The 26,775-nt window shown below is 34.4% G+C and overlaps 2 protein-coding genes across 3 annotated transcripts in view; one reads left to right on the top strand and one right to left on the bottom strand.

Annotated features, from left to right (window-relative positions):
• The window catches only part of LOC127867437 (uncharacterized), a 221,551-nt gene that overhangs the window by 10,235 nt on the left and 184,541 nt on the right, over window positions 1-26,775 (bottom strand). Inside the window, exon 1 of one of the 2 annotated variants that reach the window (XM_052408585.1) lies at window positions 4,061-4,156. The exons of the other annotated variant lie outside the window; for it this stretch is intronic. Coding sequence (XP_052264545.1) covers window positions 4,061-4,122 — 62 coding nt within the window. The 5' untranslated portion in view covers window positions 4,123-4,156. Of the gene's footprint in view, window positions 1-4,060; window positions 4,157-26,775 lie in introns of those variants that run through there. 2 annotated transcript variants of the gene reach the window in all.
• LOC127869783 (uncharacterized) overlaps window positions 21,179-26,775 on the top strand; it is a 66,844-nt gene continuing 61,247 nt past the window's right edge. The window contains exon 1 of the mRNA XM_052412444.1: window positions 21,179-21,244. The gene's annotated coding sequence lies outside the window, so the exon portion shown is untranslated. The remainder of the gene's footprint in view (window positions 21,245-26,775) is intronic.

The following is a 26,775-nucleotide window of genomic DNA, read 5'->3' as shown; positions in this document are numbered from 1 at the left end:
AATATAAAAGAATATAGAGCATGTTTTAATAGGTGGTATTCATGAAGTTGCGGTACTTTGATTCCCGATATAGGGCACTTCGGATAACAGAGACTTTCAACAAATTGGGCACTCTGATAACCGAGTTTAATCTTTTACCTGAAATGCATTAATATATATTATGGCTATTCTTACCAAACATTTTGAAGTACGAATCAATTTGCATTGTCAAGCCCGACACATTGTGAATCTATGCATAACGTAATTGCATACACATGTAAAATATAACCAAAGGCGTTGTTCTTTTTCAAAAATCTTATTACTATTAATTCATATAATTAATATTATATGTGCATATTTTAAATAAGATTCAAATGCTTATTTCTGAAGTAATATATTTCAAGTGACGACCGGAAATAATTGTCTATATAATAAACTTGTTTTTAAGTGGTAAATTGAGATTAAGAGAATTGAAAATACAACGGATCATGTGGATCTGTGTTCAATTGAACTTCTAGCAGAACTCTAGATAAGGAGACAAGGGGTCTTAAAGCGACCAATACACCTCATAAAATCAATTGTCATCGGTGTTCATTAGAATCGCATCATGAAGACGATACTAATGCGTAGCCACAAAATTTAAAAGAGATATGAAAACTCCCTTTATATTGAGCTTTACACTACTCTTTCTCTTTTATTATCATATTCCAAAGGGACAAGAATATTTTTCGGTAATTCGTATTTAATTTACGTCATTGCATACATTTTTATTTATTGCCTGCTTACTATAGCAGTATTCCGCAGCGTATTCTGCATATCTGATTCACTAAATAGAGTGTGTTATATCTGGTAAAAAGTGTCGTCTTATCTGGAATCGAAGTGCCATTGTCTTTGAGATGATCGGTAAAAGAAGTGTCCATGAAAATTTGGCATCCAACACTTAAAACATTTGAATTTCCTCAAATACGCTTTTCAAATAAAATTTTACATGTTGGAACATTAACGGACATATTGATCTTTTATTTTGATTAGTTATCACGTTCTTGATTTATTTCCAAGTATTTTTATTTTGTTGAAATACGTACTGATCATCGAATTCATGTCGATTATCGATGAAATTTTATCTCTTTTTTATAATCCACTGTTTTTTTTTTCACGACTTTTTTGCTCCGCAATACGAAGTGCTATACCATTAACTCAACTTTCCCGCGTGGCTTTTGTTGTTATCTGGTATCGAAGTGCCATCTGTTATCAAAGTATCCGCATACTCGGCGTGCACGCTGGTAATGTGGATACTTCGATAACAGATGGCACTTTGATAACAGAGAACACCAAAAGCCACGCGCACGAGGTAAGTACCTCAGTATTTATTAAAGTTTTGTCATAAAGATTTGTTTCGGACAAAAGGCACATGGTCAAGTTGATAAATGGTGTATCCCTTTGTATTGGGAAGACAATTTGTTACTGTAAAATGAAAGATTTTCGCCCCAAAAATAGACAATGCTGTCGGAAAACCGCATAAACTGGGTTAACAGTTAACATTTCAACAAAATCAAAATACTTAGAAAAATTGCAGGAAAATGTATGCTATTTCAACATGTAGTGTAATCACTGTGCTTCAAATACTGAACTTATGATAGTTTTCAATGAACTATAAACGAAGATAGAGCATGTTTTAATAGCTGGTATTCGTGAAGTTGCGGATACTTTGATTCCCGATATAGGACACTTCGGATAACAAAGACTTTCAACAAATTGGGCACTTTGATAAACGAGTTGTATCTTCTACCTGAAATGCATTTATGTATACTTATGTACGAATCAATGTGCACGGTGCATGGGAATCTATGCATAACTGAATTAAAAATACACGTGACATTTAACCAATGGCGTTGATCTTTTTTTTTCAAAAATCACATTACTATTGATTTACACTATTTATATTATAATTGCAATTTTTAAACAAGATTAAAGTGCTCATTTCTGAACTGAAGAAATATATTTCAAATGACGACAAGAAATAATTGTCTACATAATGAATTTGTGTTTAATGGTAACTTGAGATGCCAAGAGATGAAAATACAACGGATCAAGTGGATAAACACGATCGTTTTTAATTTTACTTATAGCAGGGTATAAATAACGGAAGCGTTGGGGTCTTTTAGAGGCAAATGCACATTTGTTCTTCATAAAATCCTATGTCGTTGGTGCCCATTATAATTGCATCATCACGACGATACTAATGCGTAACCACAAAATTATTAAGATAATTTACAACTAACTTTATCTCGAGCTCTGATTATAGGGAGCACTTACTTTTACGCAATGATAACGTTTACTTGAAGTGCGATTCACCTGATCACCACTTGATTCACTTGATTGGTTGTGTTTAAAGAATTTCGGACCTGCATCGCTGCTGATATTTATGTTTAAGAAGCAGGTTTAGTAGAGTGATTTTTCATGACATGCTATATAATATATAAGAAAATGGCCATAGTACCTTCATAAGGACATAATTATACATGCTTTAGATCAACCTATTCGCTACAAAGAACGTTAGTTAAAATTGTTATAGCTCGTGTAAATTGCGAAGATCCGGCGGTTGGGTGACTCAAAAACTGGAAAATATATGGTCATATAGACTGTACTCATCAGACATATCGACTGAGTTTCACATTTATTTTTCAGATTTATACAAAAACATAAACATATTCAAAAGGGATAAGAAAATGTTTCGGTAATCCGTTGTTAGTTTACTTCAGTATATACAATTGAATGCATTGCCTGCTTACTATAACAGTATTCAACAGCGAATTCTGATTTCTGATTCACTAATAAGAGTGTTATTTCTGGTAAAACGTGTCGACTAAACGGGAATAGAAGTGCTATTGTCAATGAGATGATCGGTTAAAGAAGTGCCGATTAAAATTTGGCATCCGACTCTTTTAACATTTGTTTTTTTCTTCAGATACGCGAGTTCAATAAAATTTAACACGTTGTAACAGTAATGGACAAATTGATCTTTTATGTCGTTAAGTTAGCACGGGCTTGGTTTATTTTGGGATACAGTTGTAGGTCCGATTACTTCTATTATTAATAATTGTATAAATGCTGGAATTTTTCCTGACCAGCTTAAAGTTTTATGTTTTGCCAATACATTAAGGTGCAGATAAAAGTGATCTTAACAATTATAGACCAATTTCTATTCTATTCTATTGATTTTTGAAAGATTGATTTTTGTATCAGATTTTGCATATTTTGCATTATCATAATCATCATCGTCATCATTATCATCGTCGTCGTCATCTTCGTCGTCGGAATTGATAAGGAAGTTATTATATAGAGTATAATGGGTTGGTGTTGATTATAGATCAGGTTTATCATGCGAGGCTTAGAAAACAAAAAGCACGAGCCTTGACGAGTGCTTTTTCGCTTTTAATTTAGTAAACCTTTTTATTTAAACAGAATTAGTTTGATTGGATAATTTCGCTGGATTTATGACGTCATTTCGTCGAAATATTGACGTCATTTCCTGTCGTTGATTATAGATGATATTTAATCAACGGGGCTTTAATCAACCGAATTCGCTGTAAAAGTGGGATAAAACATTTAACTGTATAGTTAATTTTCTTTTTTCTCTTGTATGTTCGTATGCATGTTTCAATATGTATACTTGTGTTTTGGTACTGAAGACCACATTGTAAAAAAGAAATAATTTCTTAATGTGAATTCTTCATGAAATAAAGTTATTATTATTATTATTTCGGAGTATATTTATTTTGTTGAAATATGTACTGATCATCCAATTCATGCTAATTATCGATGTAATTGTATCGTTTTTGTATATGATTCCGACGTTTTTCTACGAATTTCTTTCTTCGCAATACGAAGTGGTATACCACTTATCGACCATACAATATTCCGTGTCTGAAAACCAAATGAACAGCTCATCAATTGAAAAAAAGCTAAAGAAGTCTTCTCTCGCGCGTGGCTTTTGTTGTTATCTGTTATCGAAGTGCCATCTGTTATCAAAGTATCCGCATACCCGGCGTGTATAATATGAGACAGTTCGATGTTTTACCTCGTCGTCGTCCGAATATTGAGATGTCTCCCCGTCGCTCTCTTCGCTGACGTCGCTGCCATCGAGTTCGCCGATATTGCTTACGTCATCGTAATGGTTGAGAGGCGTAACACTGCTTTGTTCGTCGTCGTCAACATCGTTGGCTGAGGACCAGTCGGTGTCATATTGGCGGGCGGTGTCGTCTCTTCTACCCATCATTTTCTCAACACTTACATTCCTCACGTTATCGTCGATGTATCGAAACCTGCGACCTATGCTATAACAAAAATACGTTGACAATGCCTTAACGTTTATGTTGTTATGAAACATACATTGTCAATAGTAAAAAAAACCTAACAGTTATTATTTAAACTTTTTTAATGTTTCTTGCTTCATAAGCTTGTACATTATGGTTTGTAAATGTTTTTGTTTTATTTGTATAAAATATACGTGCATTTAAACCAACAGCACACCTTTGGAATTGATTTAAGTTTTTTTGTCAGATATAGTCATTTAAAACAACAAAATGACCGAGAACATAATCGTACAATTCATTTACTAGTCGTGGGAGAGGATCGATATGTTTTAACAGCGAGAATCAATTGAACCTCGTTCTGGGCTTAATGCGTGTACATGAAGGGTCGTCCAATATTAGCCTGTGAGGTCCACACAGGCTTTCCACTTTCATATAATTTTTCGTTAACATAAAGTTTCTTCTTTGCGGAAATAAAATTCAAGGCGGAAACTGTCGTCCCTTAAAAGCTGTTGCGGACTGCAAGGCTATTCTGGGATGGCATTTTACGCAAATGAATTTAGCCCAATTTTCTTTAAACACGGCTCAATTTTTCTGTACGTGTACCCTAAGTACCTGGTCGATACGCATTCGGGGTTGCTCTGTTACAGACGCTGGTTTGTTACCATTGTGACCGACATTATGGAGTTGCGCGCGCTCGAACTCGAAGCTCAGAAAGCGCCGAATATCGTCCCCGGTTTGCTGCACGTAGCGACTGAATATCTCATGCAGTTGTTGGACGGTGCATTATACTAAAAAAAGTGGAGTTACATTTTTTTGTTTAATGCCAAAATCTGTCCTACAAGTAATTAAAATGAAAATAACTGACGTTATTGTAAGATAATTTGTTTTGAATTATCACGGAATAGGTCTGGTTATTATCTGATAACGCGACTAATCGTTCTTGGTAACATTACAAGGCCTATATAGTTTATTAGCATATTATACATTTTCTTTATTGATTTATTTTTTACTCATTTTTTGCTAAGCATCGTGCAACAAATTTATGTTACGATGAAATTATTGAATAATTTGATTTTAATGTGATTGTATTTTTAATCCTTTCTTCTCACCAATTTCTAAGACTAGCCAATATAACATCATCTTTTTATGTATATACATATGTCGAATGTCATTCGTAGTGAGAACAAATTGAACATGTTAGCCGTTAAGTTATGAGCTCAAACTTCAGTAGCTATTGAAATCTGTTGTTAGATTTATAGTTAAACATAACCAGATCCCTCAAGCGGTTCGACGTATGCGTCACGGCTTTACGTACCCGACATCACCGAAGCGTTGTTTTTCTCTTGAAAGACATGAAAATCTTTGGAATCTCACGATAAAATGATGGATTTTGTCGGTCAAGATGTTTTGAAAACTAGACGCTATACAGATATGCCGCGCTCTGGGAAAATCGGGCTTATCAAGGTTTTAATGTGTCTGCGTAAAGTGTCGTGCCAGATTAGCCTGTGCAGTACCCATAGGCCTACCAAGGATAAAACTTTCCGTTTTACCGGTAACTCATATTACGCATAGAAGACACTGCCTTGAAACAAATATTCCATAAAAGAGTAAAGTGTCGACCCTGATTAGCCTGTGCAAACTGCACATCTTTCAAAAGATGGCGATCAGAAATTAAAATTAACAATTTTACATGGGTGATATTTATCAGGAATCTTGTTTAGTGTACAAACTATTACTATCTGAATTATCAACATTTTCTCAATGAAAGACTCTCACAGTATCTTTAGATCGTCTTCTGTACTCTCTATTCTCTGCGATCATTATTGATAGCTCATACTGTCTCGACGTCATTTCGCTTAAAGTTTTAAATTTAAATTTACCCTGATATTATGTTGCAATTTCTCGTTATTTCATAAGACACCGCGTCTGTAGTATGTGATCAATTAATCGTTGATGTAGCGATATCAGTAACCTACAACTACACTTAATCATTTTGTACCCCACCGTAGTCAATTTGAAAGTAATGCATATTTCAAAAGAGTCCGCAACATTTGTGTGCATTTCATTGGGGACTACGTTAAAAGATGAATGTTTGGGGTGCGTTTATTGAAGTATTGTGCTTTTGTCGAAATTTCACTTTCGAAACCCCGTTATTTGAGGGTGCTTGTATTTGGATAAATCCTACTTCCTTATATGTTAGGAGAAGGTACCTTTTGGAATTCAATTATTTGAAGAGGACATCTCTAGAATGACACCAATCTTTCAAAATTTGATGCATAGGAAAGGCAAGAAAAAATGTTTTTTTTTTTTTTTTAAAGTTGGCAGTGTTGTAATGGGACCCTATGGGAATTGGAATTAGCGTATTCTTACCTTAATCCCTCCGATCGGACGTCAGTATTTTTTGTCGGGCGATGTAGCTCAAATAGCCCGAAAACTATTTGCGGCATCAACATGTAACTTCATATTAAATATAGAAGATCTAATTGAGCGCAGGGGCAGTGCAAGACGTCGTCGCAAAGGATTTTTCATAGGTTTATGCAATTCCCCTTTGTTAATGTTTGTATTTAAATTTGATTGGACATATCCTAAATCAATAAGAGGTATCAAAACAAATTTCATATGTTGATTTTCACTCGATTGCACAAATTTCGTTTACGTTCTGTTTGTTAAAGGCATATCTGGGTATTAACTGAATCTGAAAATGTAGATAGGCCTCGTTTATGGGAAGCGCATTGCAAGAACCATATATCTTGCGTTTATATGTCTAGATTTGTTGCCATATCTATATGAGTTATCAACATGAATCTCGAAAATCGATGAATTGCAATAAAGGGACATGCCGTGCAAACTAAATATGATAAGTATGTATTCCATTTATGTAAAGTGTGTTTATCCCGTGTTGATATTTCCATTTATAGTTGCCAGGACAAAAGAAAGAAAACTAGGATAAAAATATATTTCGTGCTTAAATATTTTCTCTCTTGTGTACTTACTTATAACTTTGGTGTAATCAGGGACCTATTTAAACAAATTTGTTTGTATAGGTCCCTGGTGTAGTTTGTATTGCTTTACCAACTACCGGTATATACCGAAGAAAGAACGAGTTACATTTTAATTATCCAATACATGTATATTTAATGATACTTTAAAAACTTAATTCGCTTTTGGGTTGGTTGAAAAAAATCCACAGGCGCTCGATGGCAATGACTCAATGATCGAATATCCGTTGTGACGCAATTTTAGTTATCCGTTTTTTATTATAATGCATTCACATACTAAATAAATAAAAATCGTCTTCTTTAAAAAGGATAGTTCGGCTATGTATATAGATTTTGACAAGGTAAGACTTTAGCCATTTTCTCAAGCAACTTAAAGGGGCCTTTTCACAGATTTTGGCATTTTTTAACTTATTCATTAAATGCTTTATATTGATAAATGTAAACATTCGATCGTAAAAGCACCAGTAAAAAATCAAGAATAAAATTAAAAAAAGGAAAAGAACATTGCCCGGAGCAGGTTTCGAACCAGTGACCCCTGGAGTCCTGCCAGAGTCCAGAAGTAAAAACGGTTTAGCCTACTGAGCTATTCCGCCGAGTACACATTCTTGACGTATTTTATACCTTATATAAAACTAAAACGAAAATTTGCGGATCTGAAACAACTTTTTTCAATTTTGTCAATTTACCAAAGCGTGAAAAGATCCCTTTAAGTGCGTCATTACTCATAATTAAATCGTTGTCATCCCGCTCGCTTATTGAAATGCGGGGGCAGGCATGGAACCTCGCTCTTTCTTGCAATCGAGCGCCTGTGGAAAAAATCCAGTTCATAACAGTTAGTTGAAAATAATAACGTTCATGTGTCAATCAGGGTATTAAGAACAAATCAAGAGCAAAATATCCGGGGGCTTCGCCCTAGTCCCTTGCGGTTCCCCTTCCGGCCCCTCTCAGTTTGTCAACACAATGCATTTGAAAATATGTTACAGGTTAGTTAAGTTTTGCAAATATTCCATCGTAAATGAAAATAGTATGTTTTAAACCCTTAATAACACGGTTTTTACTGCGGTTTTCCCTATAATTTCAATATGCCATTGTAATTATTCGGCTTTCCACTCCGACAAGCAACCTATATCATTTGGGATCCTAAATGTTTACCTATGCAATTTATTAATATATATCGACTTCATGAGCATGCCAGAGTGTTTTATCAACCAGAGACAAAAAGAGACACCACTGTCAACCTCGGCTAGAGACTTCGTAGACTGCGTTTGTTGATGATCTGCAAAACCTTTGTCTTCATAAAAAAAGTCAATATATGTTTTCCTGTACAAAAAAATAAACTGTTACATATTTATTCCCCAAAATTAGCCGTTTGTCAGACTGGGGTATAGTTGAAGCAGTAATCCGCCGTTATCAAAAATATAGGTTCGGTTATACTTTATAAACAGTCGCTGACCAAAGAGTAATCTGCGTTTAAGAACAAATTATTTTCCAACGTACTTTTTATGCTCCCAAAAATATGTGGCACCTGCGACTGCGGCGCCTGCATTTACGCGCCTGTGTCATTTACCACATAATAAACAAGAGGGCCATGATGGCCCTGAATCGCTCACCTGACTAACCTTGCTTCATGAACTTAAATTTTATTAGACTCATATACAATCCCAAGCCAAATTTCATTAATTAATACATTCTGACAAAATTTCATTAAGACGTGATGAAAACTGTGACCTCTTTCATCTACACAAGGTTTTACTAGAATTTGCCCGGTGACCTAATTTTTGACCCCAGATGACCCATATACAGGCTGTCAAGTGACCTTTTTTCAAAAAGTAGGACAAAATAGGAACTACTTTTGCAAAAAAAGTCGGAAAAAAAGTAGGAAAAAGGAGGAACTTTTCCCTCAAAAGTAGGAATACATAATACAATTTTTTTAGACACAGGTCCAGGAAACATAGCTTGAAACAGAGCAGGAGTGCCATCACATGTTCTGTATGGATTCCCTCTTGAAGCTACCTTAAGGGCCCAGAGGATTTCAGCCTTTTGTACCTGTTCCTTGTGTGATGGATGTACTTGCATACAGATAGATTTATCCCCACTCCCACTGAGAGCTGCTTGGCTTTGTAGCACTTCCAAACAAACGCTTTTGTGAATTATCATGCATGTATTTCTGAATTATCATGCATGTATTTCATGTTTTCCTTGTGTTGTTGTCCATCTGCATGACTTATCAGTTGATTAGCACCAGAATTACATGTTCTACACAAGATGGACTTCAATCAGACAGTACACTATCCTGCAAACTAATTGCCGGTATCTCTCTTGCACCACGGTATCTCTCTTGCACCACGATACAAGTGTTTTTCCACTGTTGTCCAACTTCCCCATCCATGAAGGGTTAAACTTTGTTCTCCCACTAGGCATTTTAGCACTTATAGTGTATCTATGATAATTAAGTTTCAAGCAAAGCTACCCTGATAAAGAAGTATAATTAGATGCTGTTCATTTTGGTGTATCATCAAATAAGTGGTTAGAGGTCTTCTGTGTATGGATATATAAATGGTAATATAATATGCATGTTATATCCTTAAGCAGAAGACAAAATTTATTTAGTGATACACCAACTTGTTTTCCAAGATTAATACTAGTATATAAAGCAATGTCAATGCTCTGCTATAGCTACATTTTGAAACCTTTAAATTGACAATAGGGTGCAGTTATAATGACTTAAGTTACATTCAAAATGACTTGTCATTGCAGAGCACATTATGCAACTGGAGATAGGACATTATCACCTGACATCTTTTATGACATCATTGATTGAGCAATGAAACAGTTGCACTACATTGTTTATTTCAGTTTCAAATAATGGTTTTTACATTATTGATGATGTTGCGGGAGTGTAATAATGCCGTTTAATATTTTTAATACTACGCTGTAACACCTTGAAGTTACCTCACTAGCTATGGCATCATTAGACAAGAGATGTGTTTGTCAGAAACACAATGCCCACTATTGCGCCGCTTTGAAATAAAATTTCAAAATATCATTTGGCAGGTTTAGAAATTATCACTCTTTTAAAGCTTATAACTTCCCTTGGATTGTATTTTTTTACTTTTGACCTTGTAGGATGACCTTGACCTTTCACCACTCAAAATGTGCAGCTTCATCATGAGATACACATGCATTCCAAATATCAAGTTGCTATCTTCAATATTGCAAAAGTTATGGCCCATGTAAAAGTTTTCGGACGGACACACAGACAGACAAAAGTCAGACAGACAGACAGACAGACAGATAGACAGACAGACAAACGGACTGACAGTACAACTGCTATATGCCATCCTACCGGGAGCATACAAATGTATCAGGGCATTTAGACTCTGTGCATTTATCATTAATTACTACACATGATGTACCTTTGATATCAATAGAACATCATATATGTTGTCATGTAATACGGAATTTATTACATTATATTTGTAAATGATGAAAACTCGGCAAAGCATCAGTTTTATCTTTTTCAAATAACTTGTGTAATAAATTCCATATTACATAACCACTCATACAATACATGTATCTCTATATCTCTACATTCCAAACAGCAATATCATGTAAACATGCATAAGGTTTGGTCAAATTGTTGTCAATGGAAACAAAATAAAACTGGAATAAACAATGGGTTCCCTCAGCTCTTGCATCACTGGGAACTGTGTAAGGTAGTGAAGTCTGCAGTGTCCAAATGCTAAGGAAGTAAACAAGGCACTATTGTTACTTTAAATAAAACTTTTGTCAATAATTTCAAAAGTTACATTATAAATAAATATTTATGCTTCCTGAAGAGGTGAAGGCAGACAGTCAGCATGGGTTGTCAGGTCTCATCTGGATGAATGCACCTTAACAGGGATACAGTCATGCCATAGATTCATTCATCCTGCAAGTTTACTAAATAAACTAAAAAAAAAAAAAAAATAATTCTCCATTGAAAATGAAAAAGTAGGAATAGTAGGAAGATTTGGTAAAAATATAGGAAAAAGTAGGATCATGATGAAAAAGTAGGAAATAGTAGGAAAAAGTAGGAAAAAGTATGACCGCTTGACAGCCAAATACGATCCAAAATCAGATATTATCAAGATAAACATTCTGACCATATTTCATCAAGATCATATGAAAACTATGACCTCTATTGTCTTCACAAAGTTTTTCTATGATCTGACCTAGTTTTTGACCCCAGATGACCCTAATACAATCCCAACCCAGATTTCTTCAAGATTAATATTCTGGCCAAATTTCATAAAGATTTAATGAAAACTGTGACCTCTACTGTCTACAAAAGTCTGTTTTTTTAATTTGACCTAGTTTTTGACCCTAGATGACCCAAAGTCAATCCCAATCCAGATTTTAACAAGACAAACATTCTGACTATATTTCAATAAAATCTGATGAAAACTGTGACCTCTATAGTCTACACAAGGTTTTTCTATTATTTGACCGAGTGCCTAGTTGCTGACCCCAGATGACCCAAATACAATCCAAACAGGGCTCCTCTTGCCCAAAAATTTCTGTGGCCAACATTTTAGCCAAATGGAATTTTGTGTAGCCAAATTTTAGAAACTGTAGCCAAAGTTTTAGCAAAGCATTTGCAGGGGTCAAAGTTGGATATTTTGAAAATCCTGAACTTAAAGCTGGGGGCCAGGGTGCCGCAGGGCCCTCGGTGGGTCCAGGGGACAAGGGGGCCAGAGGCCCCCAGAAGCTCCTGGATTCGACACATTTAAAGGGTGCCTGTACCTGTTCTGGTGATTCTATTTTCTTAAAAAAAACAACATACACATATATTTAAAAATCTTCATGTATTTGATAAAGAACACAAAGTTAGTCAAAAGGCAATTCATTCACATGCACCCTCTGTCTGGCATGGACTCGACTGCAGGTGTTGCTTTTGAAGAACCAGATAAAACCTGTAACAGTGGTTACAAATTTTATTTTTCACACATACTTTAAAAAAGTCAATAATACATGTTTAATTTATGCAGAATCAAATGTCACCATTTATATTCACAGAATCATGCTGCCAGAAGCCTCCACATACACCTAAGAAAATTGGGTATGGTGGCTTCTGCTAAACAGTTAAAATTGAAAATTTCAGCATGGGTTCCCCTAGTTTTTATCCCAATCGTTGTTTGAATGCTAAACAATTGTATCCTGGTGTGACCCAAATTTGACGATGTAACGGTTACATGAAGCAATATTTAGCAAATAATTTAAGAAATAATGAATGTTTAATAGCACAAAATAATAATTTTAAACTCGGCTGTATTACTTTGAAATGATTCCAAGACAATAATCATCCATTTAATCGATAAAAAAAGAACATCGTCGAATTAAGGTGTCGGCGAATTTGGATTACGGTAGGTTGCCCATATTTGTTTTACAAAAAGTAAAAAAAACAACATTTCTTGCTGCTGGGCTCATATGTTGGGGACAATAAAACATTTTATTTAACTAAAAAAGACCTGTCCCAGTCAGCAAAAATGGCGTATTTGATCGTATTTTAAATTATTGTTAAAATTCTTTTCCTGATTTATGCTTTATTCAAAGGTCAAAATGTTTTAAAAGCTCACAATCAATGAATCATACGTTATTAATAAAAAAAAAAAAGGCAAATTTGCTAGATCTATCTTGCCGATTTTTGATGCAAAACAACCTAAACAGTAAACTTTAGCAAAGACCTATAGATAACACAGATTGGAAACTCTTGTCTTCGCGATAGCGATATGCGATAATATCTAACGGCGGACGCGGGTCACGTGACATCGATTTTGGAGATGCCGGTGTACCTGTAGATTCTTCCCTGCTCCAGGTTACAATACACTAAATGATCGCTTCATGTAGAGCTGTACTCTCTAAAAAAATATCATAGTTGACAGGAAGGCATGTTTTACACTTTTTACCATTATTCGGGTGTTATCTTGCGGAGACAATGGTAGGGCATGAAAAGGTGTTCACTACTGAATCCCTGAAAAATTATACACTTGAAGACTATAGTAAACCATTGCACTAGAAAAGGTTACATTCCACGAAGAAACGGCCGAAAAAAAAGTTGCAAAAACTGTCGATTTTGATTTGTGTCAAGTTCTTTCTTGCATTGTACATGACATATCTTTTTATTGCATATATCGATTCCGCTTAGAATGGCCTTTAAGAAAAGGTATGGTTATTGGGGTCTCTATGTGCAAAATGTTGCATTTATTTTCGCTCAAAGTTGTCGCTTTTACATTGAATTATATAGGGAAACTATTTAGTGTATTATGACCTCCAGCTACTGTCGGCCATTTTGGTTTAAAGCAATCAATAATGGGCAAAGTCGGTCGCCGCAAACAGACATATTGAATATTTTTTGTGTAAATAAAAATAATATGCTTCAGGTTTTGGTAGTTATTATTCTTATGTATTATTAATATATCGGAATTTGGAAGAGAAGAATGGATTTGTTCATTTTCGATAATTTTTGAAAAATTGAAAGGCCCAAACGATTTTTTTCAAAAACTTCTTCATTTCTCATCACAGATTGATTAAGTAAGATGGTTATGCTAGGTGAGATGTTAATTTAGGTATGATTTATAAAAAGTAGACGAAAATAAGGCATTTTAAAGGATTTTGCCTTTGTACAATTTTATACTGTTATTTCATTCAATCATTTTCACACCTGTCGCCAAAGTGGTTTGTTTCTTCTTTTTTTTTTAACTTTTCTATTTCTCATCCCAAATCGTTGAAGTATGATTTTTATGCTAGGAGAGATGTTAATCTAAGTATAAATTACAAAAACGTAGAAGAAAATGTTCAATTTAAAGGATTTGGCCTTATACAATGTTGGTACAATTTTAAGCTCTTTTACTCTGTTGTACACGATTGCTGTCAAACGTGTTTTTGTTTTGATAAACTTTTTAATTTTTCATCCCAAATAGATAAAGTCAGATTTTTATGCTCGGTGATATGTTTATCAAGGTTTGAATTAAACAAACTGGAGGAAAATGTTCATTTTAAAGGATTTTGGCCTTGTACAAAGTTGGTACAATTTTTAGCTCTTATACCCTATTGTACACACCTGTCGTCAAACGTGCTTTTGTTCATAGTGAAAACTTTTGTCATTTTTCATACAAACATAACATCTCCTTCAGTTCGCTAATTGATCCGACAATTAACACGCGCGTGAAATGTTGTTGTTTTTTCTTTTCGCGAAATCCTAGTCCATGACACTTAGAGCTTTTATTAATTACCAATAGAAAAAAAACTTGGTTACAAACAAAACTTTAATAACCTTTAAATCATGAATAAAATCTAAATAAAAAATAGAGAATTAATAAATTGAAAAAATCCACAGAATCAATATTGAAATAAGACTAACTGAAACCGTTTTTGGATCGAACGATCATAGCATTTATTATACTGTAATGTTGTTTTTATCAGAGACCTAGATCTATGTGTCCACATATACCTATCCGTTTTGAAATAATATTATTTTAAAAGGTTTAAAGTGTTTGAATTAAAAATGTATACAAGAAAATTTTATCTGCAAAAGCCTTTCAAATAAATTATTCAACGGCATTCTCGCCGCGATTTGGAAATTCTTATAGCGCTATTACTTCAACGATCGCGGCATTATAAATTCTTATTTTAGGTTAATAGAATCGAGATTTTGTAAAAGCATAATTACTCATGTTTCTATGAAACTTTATTTTATAAAATCGGATCATTATTGACCAAGTTACAGCCGCCTTTCTATAGCGCCGTAACATTTTCGCATAACTTTGCTCGATAATTGTAGCCGTTGCTACTGGACACGTCGCTATCTTATCGCAATCGTGATATATCGGCTATCTTCGGACTCCTCCGATTGATTTATGGAATAAATCGTCTGCTGATCCAAAGTGTTCTTATCAGTTTTTCGACCACGTGACCCCGCCGCGAGATAGCCCGATAAGGCGCGAAGTTTCCAATCTGTGTATTCTATAGGTCTTTGGTCTAAACACAGCTTCCCATTCGGCATCAAATATACGCAAAAAGTACTCAAATTGATTTAAATCGGCAGCAATCTTTAATCTTTAATCAGATGTAATTGTTTATTTAATCCTCTACGATGTACGATTTGTCACGGAGTGTATATTGACAGGAGATGAATCGAGTATTTGACCCTTACTGTAGTAAATTCAATCTTATGCAAAAACTATTCATCCGATTTTATTGGTTTATACGTTATCTTGTTGCTTATTAATTCCTCTTTCAAAAAAATATAACTTTTAGTATATTCCCGTTGTTATTAATGGATTTATAGCGAGTTAAACACAAGAAATACACATTTTATGTTTTACCACCGCGCGTTTTAACGTGTTGTGGCTATCGATCTTTTACGATTAGCGTACAGCGAAGCGCCGAGGTTATACATTTTGATGTACCCACTCACGTCTTTTGTTAAATTATAGTTTCATTTCTCGGCCGATTTTGACAAATTATATATCATTAGAAAGCTAACGTTACGTAGTAAACAGATATATCAATATATATTAAGTTTTTCTTCTGATTTCGACAGCCCGGCGAGTTATAACTTTAACTTTTGCAAATATCATACCGTTTTGGAGTTTTAGAATCTAGATTTACGGTTGACATGTTCGTACTTAATACCAATTTGCAGCGTTTATATTTGGAGTTCAGTTTTAAAAATTACATCTTGCTTAGGAGAATAGAATTCTGTATACGATAGAAAAAAAATTGTTTAAAAACGAAAGTAATTAAGGAATGAAGGCGGGAAAATGTAGCGCGCGTTCCTAACGCACTGAACTGATGCTACGGTCTTGGCGATTATGCTTTTGTTTAGAAACCGGCCTTGAATTTCTTTTGCCATCTTATTATATTTTTTATGGAATATATTGTAGTATTTTGTTCACGAAACATATCAATAAAGCTTATTATAAATGAATCTTAATAAATTAACGATTTCAGCTCTTGTTTATAACACAGAAAGGGTGTAAAATTTATGATGAAACAGCGTATATAGCGGACCCTCTCGATATTATTCGGCTTTGCATGCATACTTGAAATAAAATGGGTGTCAAAAACATTCATCGTTTGCTATTTATTATCAACAAGGCAATTATGTATAATTATTTGAAATGTTATTTACCTTAAATTATCAATTTATTAAAGATTCTTGAAAATCACGGTCCGTGTTACGCGGGTCATTTCGTATTTTGACATCAGGGCATCATGTCCAACTATTGAAAATCAGATTTTTTTTCACCGGGACGATGACGGCTTGGATTTAGACAGGCAGACAGATAGTTTATTCAGACTTAAACAGCAGTACATCGTCTTCAACTCAAATATATAAATTATTTTTAGACGAATTGTTAGGTGATTACACATATAGCAGTGATGATTCTGAGAATGTTGCCATGTTTCTTATCCGTGTAATCTAGAGTCCATGGTTTGAGCATTTTTATCGCGGTGTTCAAAAAAAGATATCTCAATAATCTTGTTTATTGATAGATCTGTGGTTTTATTGCCCCTGTGTTCAGCACAAACCAATTATCTCGTTATGATCAGAAACTGTGCCGACCAATACTAAATAACACTATGGTGTCATACGCCACAGCAGGAGCTATACTTGTATATTGGTCCCTAACCACAGGTGGCAATGTCTGGTCAGATTACACTTTTTATGATACCTCCATGTCTTCTCGTGGTATTAGTGGTCATTTCTTGAAGTAATGTAACGCCAAATACTCAATTTTGCGTTTATAAGATATGTAGCGTATTGAAAACATTTATAGTCATCTGCCCATACAGATTGCCATAAACTAAATACTGTGTAGATGTCAGCCAGCTAAATCACAATAATTATAAGTGCTTAATACCTATACATGTACATTTTAAACATTTAAAAAATCTAATACTTAACATTTAACGTATTTAGCGGGTACCGGTAAAAAAAACTCCGTCATTTCGTAGTCCTATAAAGAGTGTATGGTAGTGTACGGAACAACATAATTAAAAACAGCATTCTCATTTGACCACAACGGGGTTAAATAATCTTTCCGAAAAATACAAATAATACAGAGTTTTAATTTAGAATTCTATATATTTATAACTCTGTTAACTTATAAAGATATTTCAATATACATGCATAGACAGTTGACCGTGATTTTCAAGAATCTTTAAATAATTTTAATTAATTGATAATTTATGGTTAATAACCTTTCATATAATTTTACATAATAACCTTTTTGCTAATAAACAACAAACGATGAATGTTTTGACACCCGTTATATTTGAAGTATGCAAAGCCGAAAAATATCGAGAGGGTCCGCTATACATTTGTATACCCTGTTTCATCATAAAATTAACACCCTTTCTGTGTTATAATCAAGAGCTGAAATCGTAAATTTATTAAGCTTCATTAATACTTAGCTTTATGGATATGTCTCTAGAACAAAATATTTCAATATATTCCATAAAAAATATAATAATCGTGGCAAAGGAAATTCAATGGCCGGTATCTAAACAAAAGCATAATCGCCATCAGTTCGGTTCGTTAGGACCGCGCGCTACTTATTTCCGCCTTCATTCCTTACTTGCTTTCATTTTTAAACCAATTTTTTTTCTATCATATACAGAATTCTATTCTCCTAAGCAAGATGTTATTTTGTAAACTGAACTCCAAATATAAACGCTACAAATCGGTATAAAGTACGAACATGTCAACCGTAAATCTAGATTCTAAAACTCCAAAACGGTATGATATTTGCAAAAGTTAAAGTTATAACTCGCCGAGCTGCCAAAATCAGAAGAGAAACTTAATATATATTTATATATCTGAAAACTACATTACGTAAGCTTTCTAATGATATATAATTTGTCAAAATCGGCCGAGAAATGAAACTATAATTTAACAAAATACGTGAGTGGGTACATCAAATGTATAACATCGGCGCTTCGATAAAAGATCGACAGATACGACACGGTCACGTGACTTAGACACAACAAGATATTTGGCGTAACGGTCCCGTTTCATATCCGTGTAATCTAGAGTCCGTGGATTTGTTTACGATTTGTTTTCACATCAGTAATTTGTCTCGATGACCGGTGTTAATGCCGACTGCGTATGAATTTTTCAGGTCAATAACACGGCGATGTATTGATGCACAGTCTACAGCTGAAAGCGGTTAATATTTGGGACGGCATGTCAGGAAAAAAAATCAATACCGATAATTCGCATTGTTCATTAATTAAGCAACGATTAATAACACTTATCCTTTATGGATTTTCATGAAAGAAAAACCATAATAAAGAAAATTTTATTCTCTTTAATCTGATATATAAACAAATTTGGAAAGAATTGGATGACAAATTTGGACTTTATTGCATAAACACCATTTTCTCAATTCAAGGGGAGGTAATTCTGTACTTCGTGGACCACTAATGCTCATTTTTTGTAGGGTTCGTGTCCTCATTGATGTAAAGACACTGTGCAAATTTGGAAAGGATCGGACAAAAAATGTGGAAGATTTTTGAAAGTTTTCACAAAATAGGCAAAAACGAATAAACATGCAAAGTTCAACGAGCTCCTGCGGCCATGTTTTTTTGACGAATCAAATTTCTTTCAACAACTTTTTCAGGGGAGCCTTCAAAGGTCATCCCTGTGAAATTTTTTGAAAATCTGATGAGCGGTTTCTGACAAGAAGATTTTTTTAAGGTTTTTACCATATATGGTCATGGCGGCCATCTTGGTTATGTGATCAATTTTTTTTTAACAATTCTTTTGTCCCATGACCTAGGGATGCTCCACATGAAATTTAGTTGAAATTGGCTCAATGGTTTAGTAGAAGAAGATGTTTACAAATTGTTTACAGATAGACAGACGGACGGACGGACGCCGGACGCTGAGTGATCACAATAGCTCACCCCGAGCTATCGCTCAGGTGAGCTAAAAACAACAGTTGTATCGGCTTGCTGGAAAAACACTTGAATTAAAATGTATGTTTTTCCCAGTAATGGCGATTTAACAAACAAATCGTGTTTCTTGTTAGTGCAGTGGGCAAAATAAAACCGACTTATTTTTATGATTTTATGATTAAAAAAGCAAATTCCTATACTACTTGCTTGCTATTTGTTGATAGCACAGTGAATCGTCGTCAAAATTCTGTACCGGTCCGGTAAATTTAAAACTGTATATATTGCCCTATAAATGTGTTCACGTACGGAAAAAAAAGATCGCGTAAAATGTAATGACGTGACATACCAAGCTACACAACTGTTGTTTTTAAAGGGTTTGGCTTTATATTTATAATACAACTGACTAAGAATGAACAGGTTTTCATAAAAACCACAATAATAAACCAGTTTTGATATGCCAAAATTTGTACAAATAAGATTTTTAGTCAAATGACCATTAAAATCGAAAGTGCCGGGCATATTTGTACTGAACAACACCTTTTACAATTGTGTATTTCATTTTGTTTCTTAAAATATTAATTCGATCACTAGGTCATATATATTGCGACATTTCTTCGATTTCTTTTTCAATTCGGTATAGTCGGTAATGTCATACGAGCACCTGCTAGGTGGCTTTGTGTTCACTGTTAATCAATTTCCGTGAACGCGTCATACAGCATCATCAAACTTCAAAAATATGTTTTGTGCATTCAACATAAATTTAATTTATGTGGATATTTACACTACATTAACTTAGTTATGACTAATAACGTTTTCTTTAATGCATTTTTTTTAATTTTCAAGTATCGAAATACGAAGCATTGTAATATATTGTAACTGTATTGTTCGTCATGTATGTATTTAACCCTCAATACACCTCAAATACACTGATAACCCAAACAAGAATTATGAACTATGGTTTAAAGGATGAATGAGAATAAAGTTGTCTTTAATTAAAATACAGTAATAAGTTCTATTATAGATGTGTGGTTGTGACATTTGGGGGAGGGGGAGGGGAAGTGTCATCGAGGAATTTCCCTAAATATTCACATGCATTAAATACAAATGTATACAGTGTCTACAAATATGATATATATACACGCCTGCAGAAAGATTCCAAAATTCATCTGTGGGGACAGTGGTCTAGTGGTATGATGCTGGTCTAGGGATCGGAAGGTCCCTGGTTCGAATCCCGCCCAGGGCATTGGAATTTTCTGAGCAAAAAATTAATCCCACGCTTGCTTCTCTCCACCCAGGTGTATAAATGGGTACCTGTGAGGGAAATAAGCCAATGTGCCGTGGCTGCCTGGTGCGCCATATGTAAACGGACGACTTAGATCCCAGTGATCGGGGGTATAATGTCAAAGTCGGCTGAAGATATATATCGAAGCAGACTATAAACCGCACATTTTGTACAAAAACAGCCTACTTAAATGAGAAATTTGCTTCAGCTTTATCCAGTTCAATAGAATATAGCGGTATTTCGTGTACAATTTATTCAGAGCTGTGTAACTACTACTTCTGATTTTCCAGCTTACATTAAAAAGTCCCCGGGGACAACTTTTAATAATTCGAAAAACCAATATTTAGTTAAGAAATAATATATTTAAATTATTATTTATTTAGTTCTTATTCTTGAAAAAGCATTAACGCAAACACCGTCTATACGTCCCTTCAAAGACCTATAGGTCTTTGGTCCCTTAAATTGCCTATTGTGTTGCATGTGAACAATAAGACTCCAGAAATATTTTCTCTGATAGTTGTTTATGTAATGCAAACCGTGAGCTTATTTCATATGACATTTGTACTGAGATAACAACGTTTAATATCATGTGATATATCGTTAAAATCATGAACCGGGTATGTCGTAGAAATATAGTGCACCTTTAAACACGTGGACGGAAGTACCGGTAGCTAGGCCAGGTTATCTCACCGGAGTAAATTCTATTGGCACACTTTTGCGCCGTAAGTACATTGATTATTCTGTTTTGAGGTTAACATCGGTTTGATTTTCTTAAGTATATAAATCATATAAGCTATAATCAATAATAAATAGGAATGTTAATTGGCAACCCAATAATTATTACTTCTCACAATTTCTAATTGAATGTTATAATCGAAAATGCATGCTTTTAAATACTAAAATAGATGTTTTACCTAAATTTTACTGTCTGTTAGCTTGTGGTCTTTTTTGGTGGTGGTGGGGTGGGGGGTTAACCTGTTATCATATTAAATTCTTGAGTTATAATTGTAAATAGATTTTATTTACACATCGAAGTTAACACTCAAAAACGTAAGTGGGTGGATCTTGAAATCGAAAGTGAACAATATTTTAACATTGTTTGAACTCTTGAACCTTCTTTCTATAATTTTGCTCGTGATTTATGGACAGTTGTTTTTATTCGAAGGTAGATCTAATATGTTTTATTTTTCTTGGTATACAGTGATCTTTATAGAGATTTATCGAACTATTGATCGTTGTATATAAAATTGTGTATGTCAGTTAAAAATAGTCGAATCAAAGAACAATGGGGAATACACGCTTCAATAGACCCTTTTCACAATGTGCCAAAATCGATAAGAGCGAGAAGTCACGTGACTTGCAGAATTCCAGAACGAGGCGGAACATGATGCCGTTTATAATACCACGCAAAGCCGCATCTAATTTCACCCCACCACGCTTTTGACGTTACGATATTGTCAACACAAGATGACATCGTCAGTAAATATCTACTTACCATTTTAGGTGTCAATACATTGTATACATTTTCTTGATTAAAGTACTTGTTTTTATTCACATGTTTGCACAAATTTTGACACTGTTAGTTTGAGCCTTTTTATTGCGGTGTTTAATCAAAGATCTATCAATAATCTTGTTTATTGGTATATCTGTTGTTTAATTGGCCCTGTGTTCAGCACAAACCCATTATCTCGTTATGATCAGATACTGTGCCGACATATATTAAATAACAGCAAGGTGTCTTAAACCACACGTTGCGGATGTCTGGTCATTTTCACATAATTTATGATACCCCCGTGTCTTCTCGTGGTAGTGGTATTGCATTGTCATTTCTTAGAGTTATTAAAAGTCAAATACTCAACTGTTGCTATAATTAGATGTATAAGATTTTGTAAAAATTGCCATTACATTCGTTCCATATGTACATTTATTAGAATAAGTGATACAAAACTAACGGAATAAAACAATTGGGACCGCATAAGAAGTTGATATGTTGTTCTTTGTTAAACTTATAATTATGATGGTATGCCTAAGAAAGGAATCGAAGAGGCTTTTTGTGAATAACCATCGTAGTGAAGAGTAAGACATGAAGATTTATTCTTTATTTTAGTCTCAATTACATACAATACAATACAAACATTCAATTATATATAGACAATAATGCATGCAATTTGTTGGTGATATTTTATATAATGCGACATCCCAATAATCTATACACATATGTTGCATAACAGTTATATGATATATCATATAGAAATCTAAAAAATTAATGTCCTATGTAACATAGGAGCATTGTAGCACATGCGTGTCTGCTCATCATTGGAAACAATTACTTGAAACAGGTGATGTTTTTATTGAATGCTACGAATATATAATATTGTCCTCTGACACCGATCTGATATTGTACGCCTCGAATATGAAACACTTTGCGAAAAAAACATAATGGTATATACCATCTGTGTATTTTGTTAGTAAACAAATAATTAGCTAAAAACATATGATAAACATACATCAAACAATTCATAAATGGACATGTGTTTATCTAATAATGTATGCACTTAAAAATAAAAATTTGCCGCGCTGCATTTCCAAAGGATATTTATGAAACAGCACGAACCTGATCATGATCTCAAAGCATACATTACTTATTATGCCCCCCTTCGAAGAAGAGGGGGTATATTGCTTTGCTCATGTCGGTTGGTCAGTAGGTCGGTCGGTCCGTCCATCCACCAGGTGGTTGTCAGACGATAACTCAAGAACGCTTGGGCCTAGGATCATGAAATTTCATAGGTACATTGATCATGACTTGCAGATGACCCCTATTGATTTTGAGGTCACAAGGTCAAAGGTCAAGGTCACGGTGACCAGAAATAGTAAAATGGTTTCCGAATGATAACTCAAGAACGCATACGCCTAGGATCATGAAACTTCATGGGTAGATTGATCATGACTCGCAGATGACCCCTATCGATTTTGAGGTCACTATGTCAAAGGTCAAGGTCACGGTGACCCGAAATAGTAAAATGGTTTCAGGATGATAACTCAAGAACGCATACTCCTAGGATCATGAAACTAAGTGGTAAAATAAAATTAAGTGGTATACCATATTGTCTCTTTTCATCGTTTACAGTTTGGCCAATACTGAATTAGTATTAGCGCAACGAAAACAAGATCAATATTACGTAACATCAATCGGGCAGCCGCTAGTCTCACTCTGTGACCCGAAATAGTAAAATGGTTTCTGGATGATAACTCAAGAATGCTTATGCCTAGGATCATAAAACTTAATAGGTTCATTGATCATGACTCGCAGATGACCCCTATTGATTTTTAGGTCACTAGGTCAAAGGTCAAGGTCACGGTGACTCTACACAGAAAAATGGTTTCTGGATGATAACTCAAGAAGGCTTACACCTAGGATCATTAAACTAAATAGGTACATTGATCATGACTCGCAGATGACCCCTATTGACGTTCAGGTCACTAGGTCAAAGGTCAAGGTCACGGTGACTTTACACAGTAAAATGGTTTCCGGATGATACCTCAAGGAAGCTAATACACCTAGGATCTTGAAACTTCATAGGTACATTGATAATGACTCGCAGATGACCCCTATTGATTTTTAGGTCACTTGGTCAAAGGTCAAGGTCACAGTGCCAAATAACGTATTCACACAATGGCTGCCACTACAACTGACAGCCCATATGGGGGGCATGCATGTTTTACAAACAGCCCTTGTTATATTTTGAGATGATTCTTTACAAAGAAAGATGCTACTATTGTATTTGTTATAAATGTGTGAAAGGCTCTTAAGAAGGAACCAGAGATTATTAAGCCTTTACCAAACACTAACAGGATTTTACAGGTTTGTAGCTGACGACTTTATAAATAATTGTGATAAAAGGAGAAATTGCTCAAGATGAGCAATTTCTCCTTTTATCACAATTATTTCTTCCCTACCTGATCATTTCCTTCAGATTCCATTACAATTTAATTGTCGTCTGCAACCTCTTTCAAATTGGGATTGTCCAAAATGTGTCGTTTGGAAAAGGGTTAAGGCATTTTGATTCATATGGGTCTTGTGAATATGTTTCAAATCAAATGCGTAGATTTGATCTTCAGCATCTAAAAATATGTGAAATAGAAAGAACGACAATATCTTTTGGAGAGATAAATGTACCTACGTTATAAGCAAAGGACCTGTGCAACAATTTCCAGGCTTTTTAGTCTGTTTAGTTAACACGGTAGTTACTTTGGTTCCATATATAAAAATGCTCACCCTTCCAACTTTAAGCGCCCAGTGGGACGAGGGATAGAAAGAGAAAGTCAGATGCTTGAGTACATTTCAACCCATGCGCATTGCACGTTTTTTTTTCGCATAAAAAAACAGTGGAGCGATACAGAGCCATCATGGCCCTGTTGTTATTGTCCTGTCTTTCTGTGTTGCCAATTAGATTTTTTTATTGTTTGGTCTTTTTATGCTATCGTTGAGAGTTTTGATTGTTCAGTCTTTCTGTGCTATCGATCAGAGTTTTAATTATTTTTTCTTTCTATGCTGCTGATTGGAGTTTTGATAATTTAGTCTTTCTGTGCTGTTGATGAGAGTTTTTATTATTCAGCCTTTCTATGCTGTTGATCAGAGTTTTGATTGTTCAGTCTTTCTATGCTGTTGATGAGATTGATTATTTAGTCTTTCTATGTTGTTGATGAGAGTTTCGATTAATCAGTCAGCACAGTAAACACATGGGTAGGTTTCCATGCCCTATGCTTTCATGTATCTTAATGTTTTGAATAATAACCTCCATCATTTGATTTTATGTTTATAGGAAATGGGTAACATCCATTTACATCATGAGACCACAGCATAAAGTGTAAAATAGCTCAGCTGGAGATATTTTGCTAACATTTAACGATATGTTAATACAAGATTTTTATTCACATAAAGATGTGTATTTATTTATTGAAGAAAAGGAAGTTTGTATAAACCAGTATTAAATAAAGTGTTACATTTTAAATATACTGTAAACGTATAGAAATGCGTCGGTATGAAATTTCGTGGTTTAATAAAAATCATCAAATTCGTTGACACGTAATTTCGTGGATTTCAAATTTTTTGGGAATACTGACCGTCATTATAATTAAACTTTTACTAAAACAACCAGAGAAATAACGAAGCATAATCTGCTAATCTGTGTTGACAGCAAGACTTGGGGTTAATGTGCACTGAAGAATGAAAGTGTTGCCGAACGCCAATGATTGTATAAAAGATCGATAAAGCGGCGCACATGTGGGTCCCTGCTCGCTAATTGCCATCAATGTTGTTTTGACAATATGTGCAATTCTCAGCGCAATCGGTCTCTTAGTAGTACCGGTAACAATTGAGTAATAAGGTCCCCAAAATACACGTGTGAAAACCGTTATATCTCTTTTAACTTTAATTGGCACTAATTAACAAATGTGAAAATCTGCAAACTGTTAATTTGACGACGTTATGTAAAAAAGTATTATTACCCAGACACTTATCAAGAAAACAACATATTGTATTAACTAGCATATCTCAATCAAACAATGTCTCTTTCAAAATGGTTGAAAACGGAAACAGTTCAGACACGTTTCCCTGCTATAGCAGGATTGCCCAACCTTGCAAAGGCTTAGTCTATGACTGAAGCAATATTGACACAGGTCGCTAACGATGCAGTGGAAGAAAACATTTTCAATTCGGAAATATTTTAATAAATCAAGAAATTGTGTAATGTGACCTACTGAAGGAAAGTAATTATAACAAAAAACAAATATCTCGGATAACCGAAAACAAAAGAAAATGTCGGAAATGACATTCAAAAATGACCGATTTCGGCTAAAAGAATGTATAAATAATCGTTGGTACTTGAATTCGTGGTTCAGTGGACCAACGAAATCCACGAAAATTCGTACTACACGAAATTTAATGGTTTAACAGTAACCTCTGGGATTTAAACAGTGTCAAGGATAAAATATAGTTTGTAATTTAAGAAAACATTTTTGTTAATTTTACCTGAATTGAAAAAGTGTTGATATTTTGAATGGCACCACTTGAATTTAAACAGGCATAAATATTATATTGCCACTTCAGAAGTGGAAAAGTCTTACATAATTGTTATAGAAACCAGATTGTCCGTTTTGACACTAATGTGGTATGTGGAATTAATGTGTGTGTTTTGTTTGTTTGTTAATAATTGATTTTAAATAAGATGACACCATGCTTTGACTTTATATC

The sequence above is a fragment of the Dreissena polymorpha genome, chromosome 2 (genome assembly GCF_020536995.1).
Source record: "Dreissena polymorpha isolate Duluth1 chromosome 2, UMN_Dpol_1.0, whole genome shotgun sequence".
Classification (NCBI taxonomy): domain Eukaryota; kingdom Metazoa; phylum Mollusca; class Bivalvia; order Myida; family Dreissenidae; genus Dreissena; species Dreissena polymorpha.
This window is presented reverse-complemented; position numbering and strand designations above follow the sequence as displayed.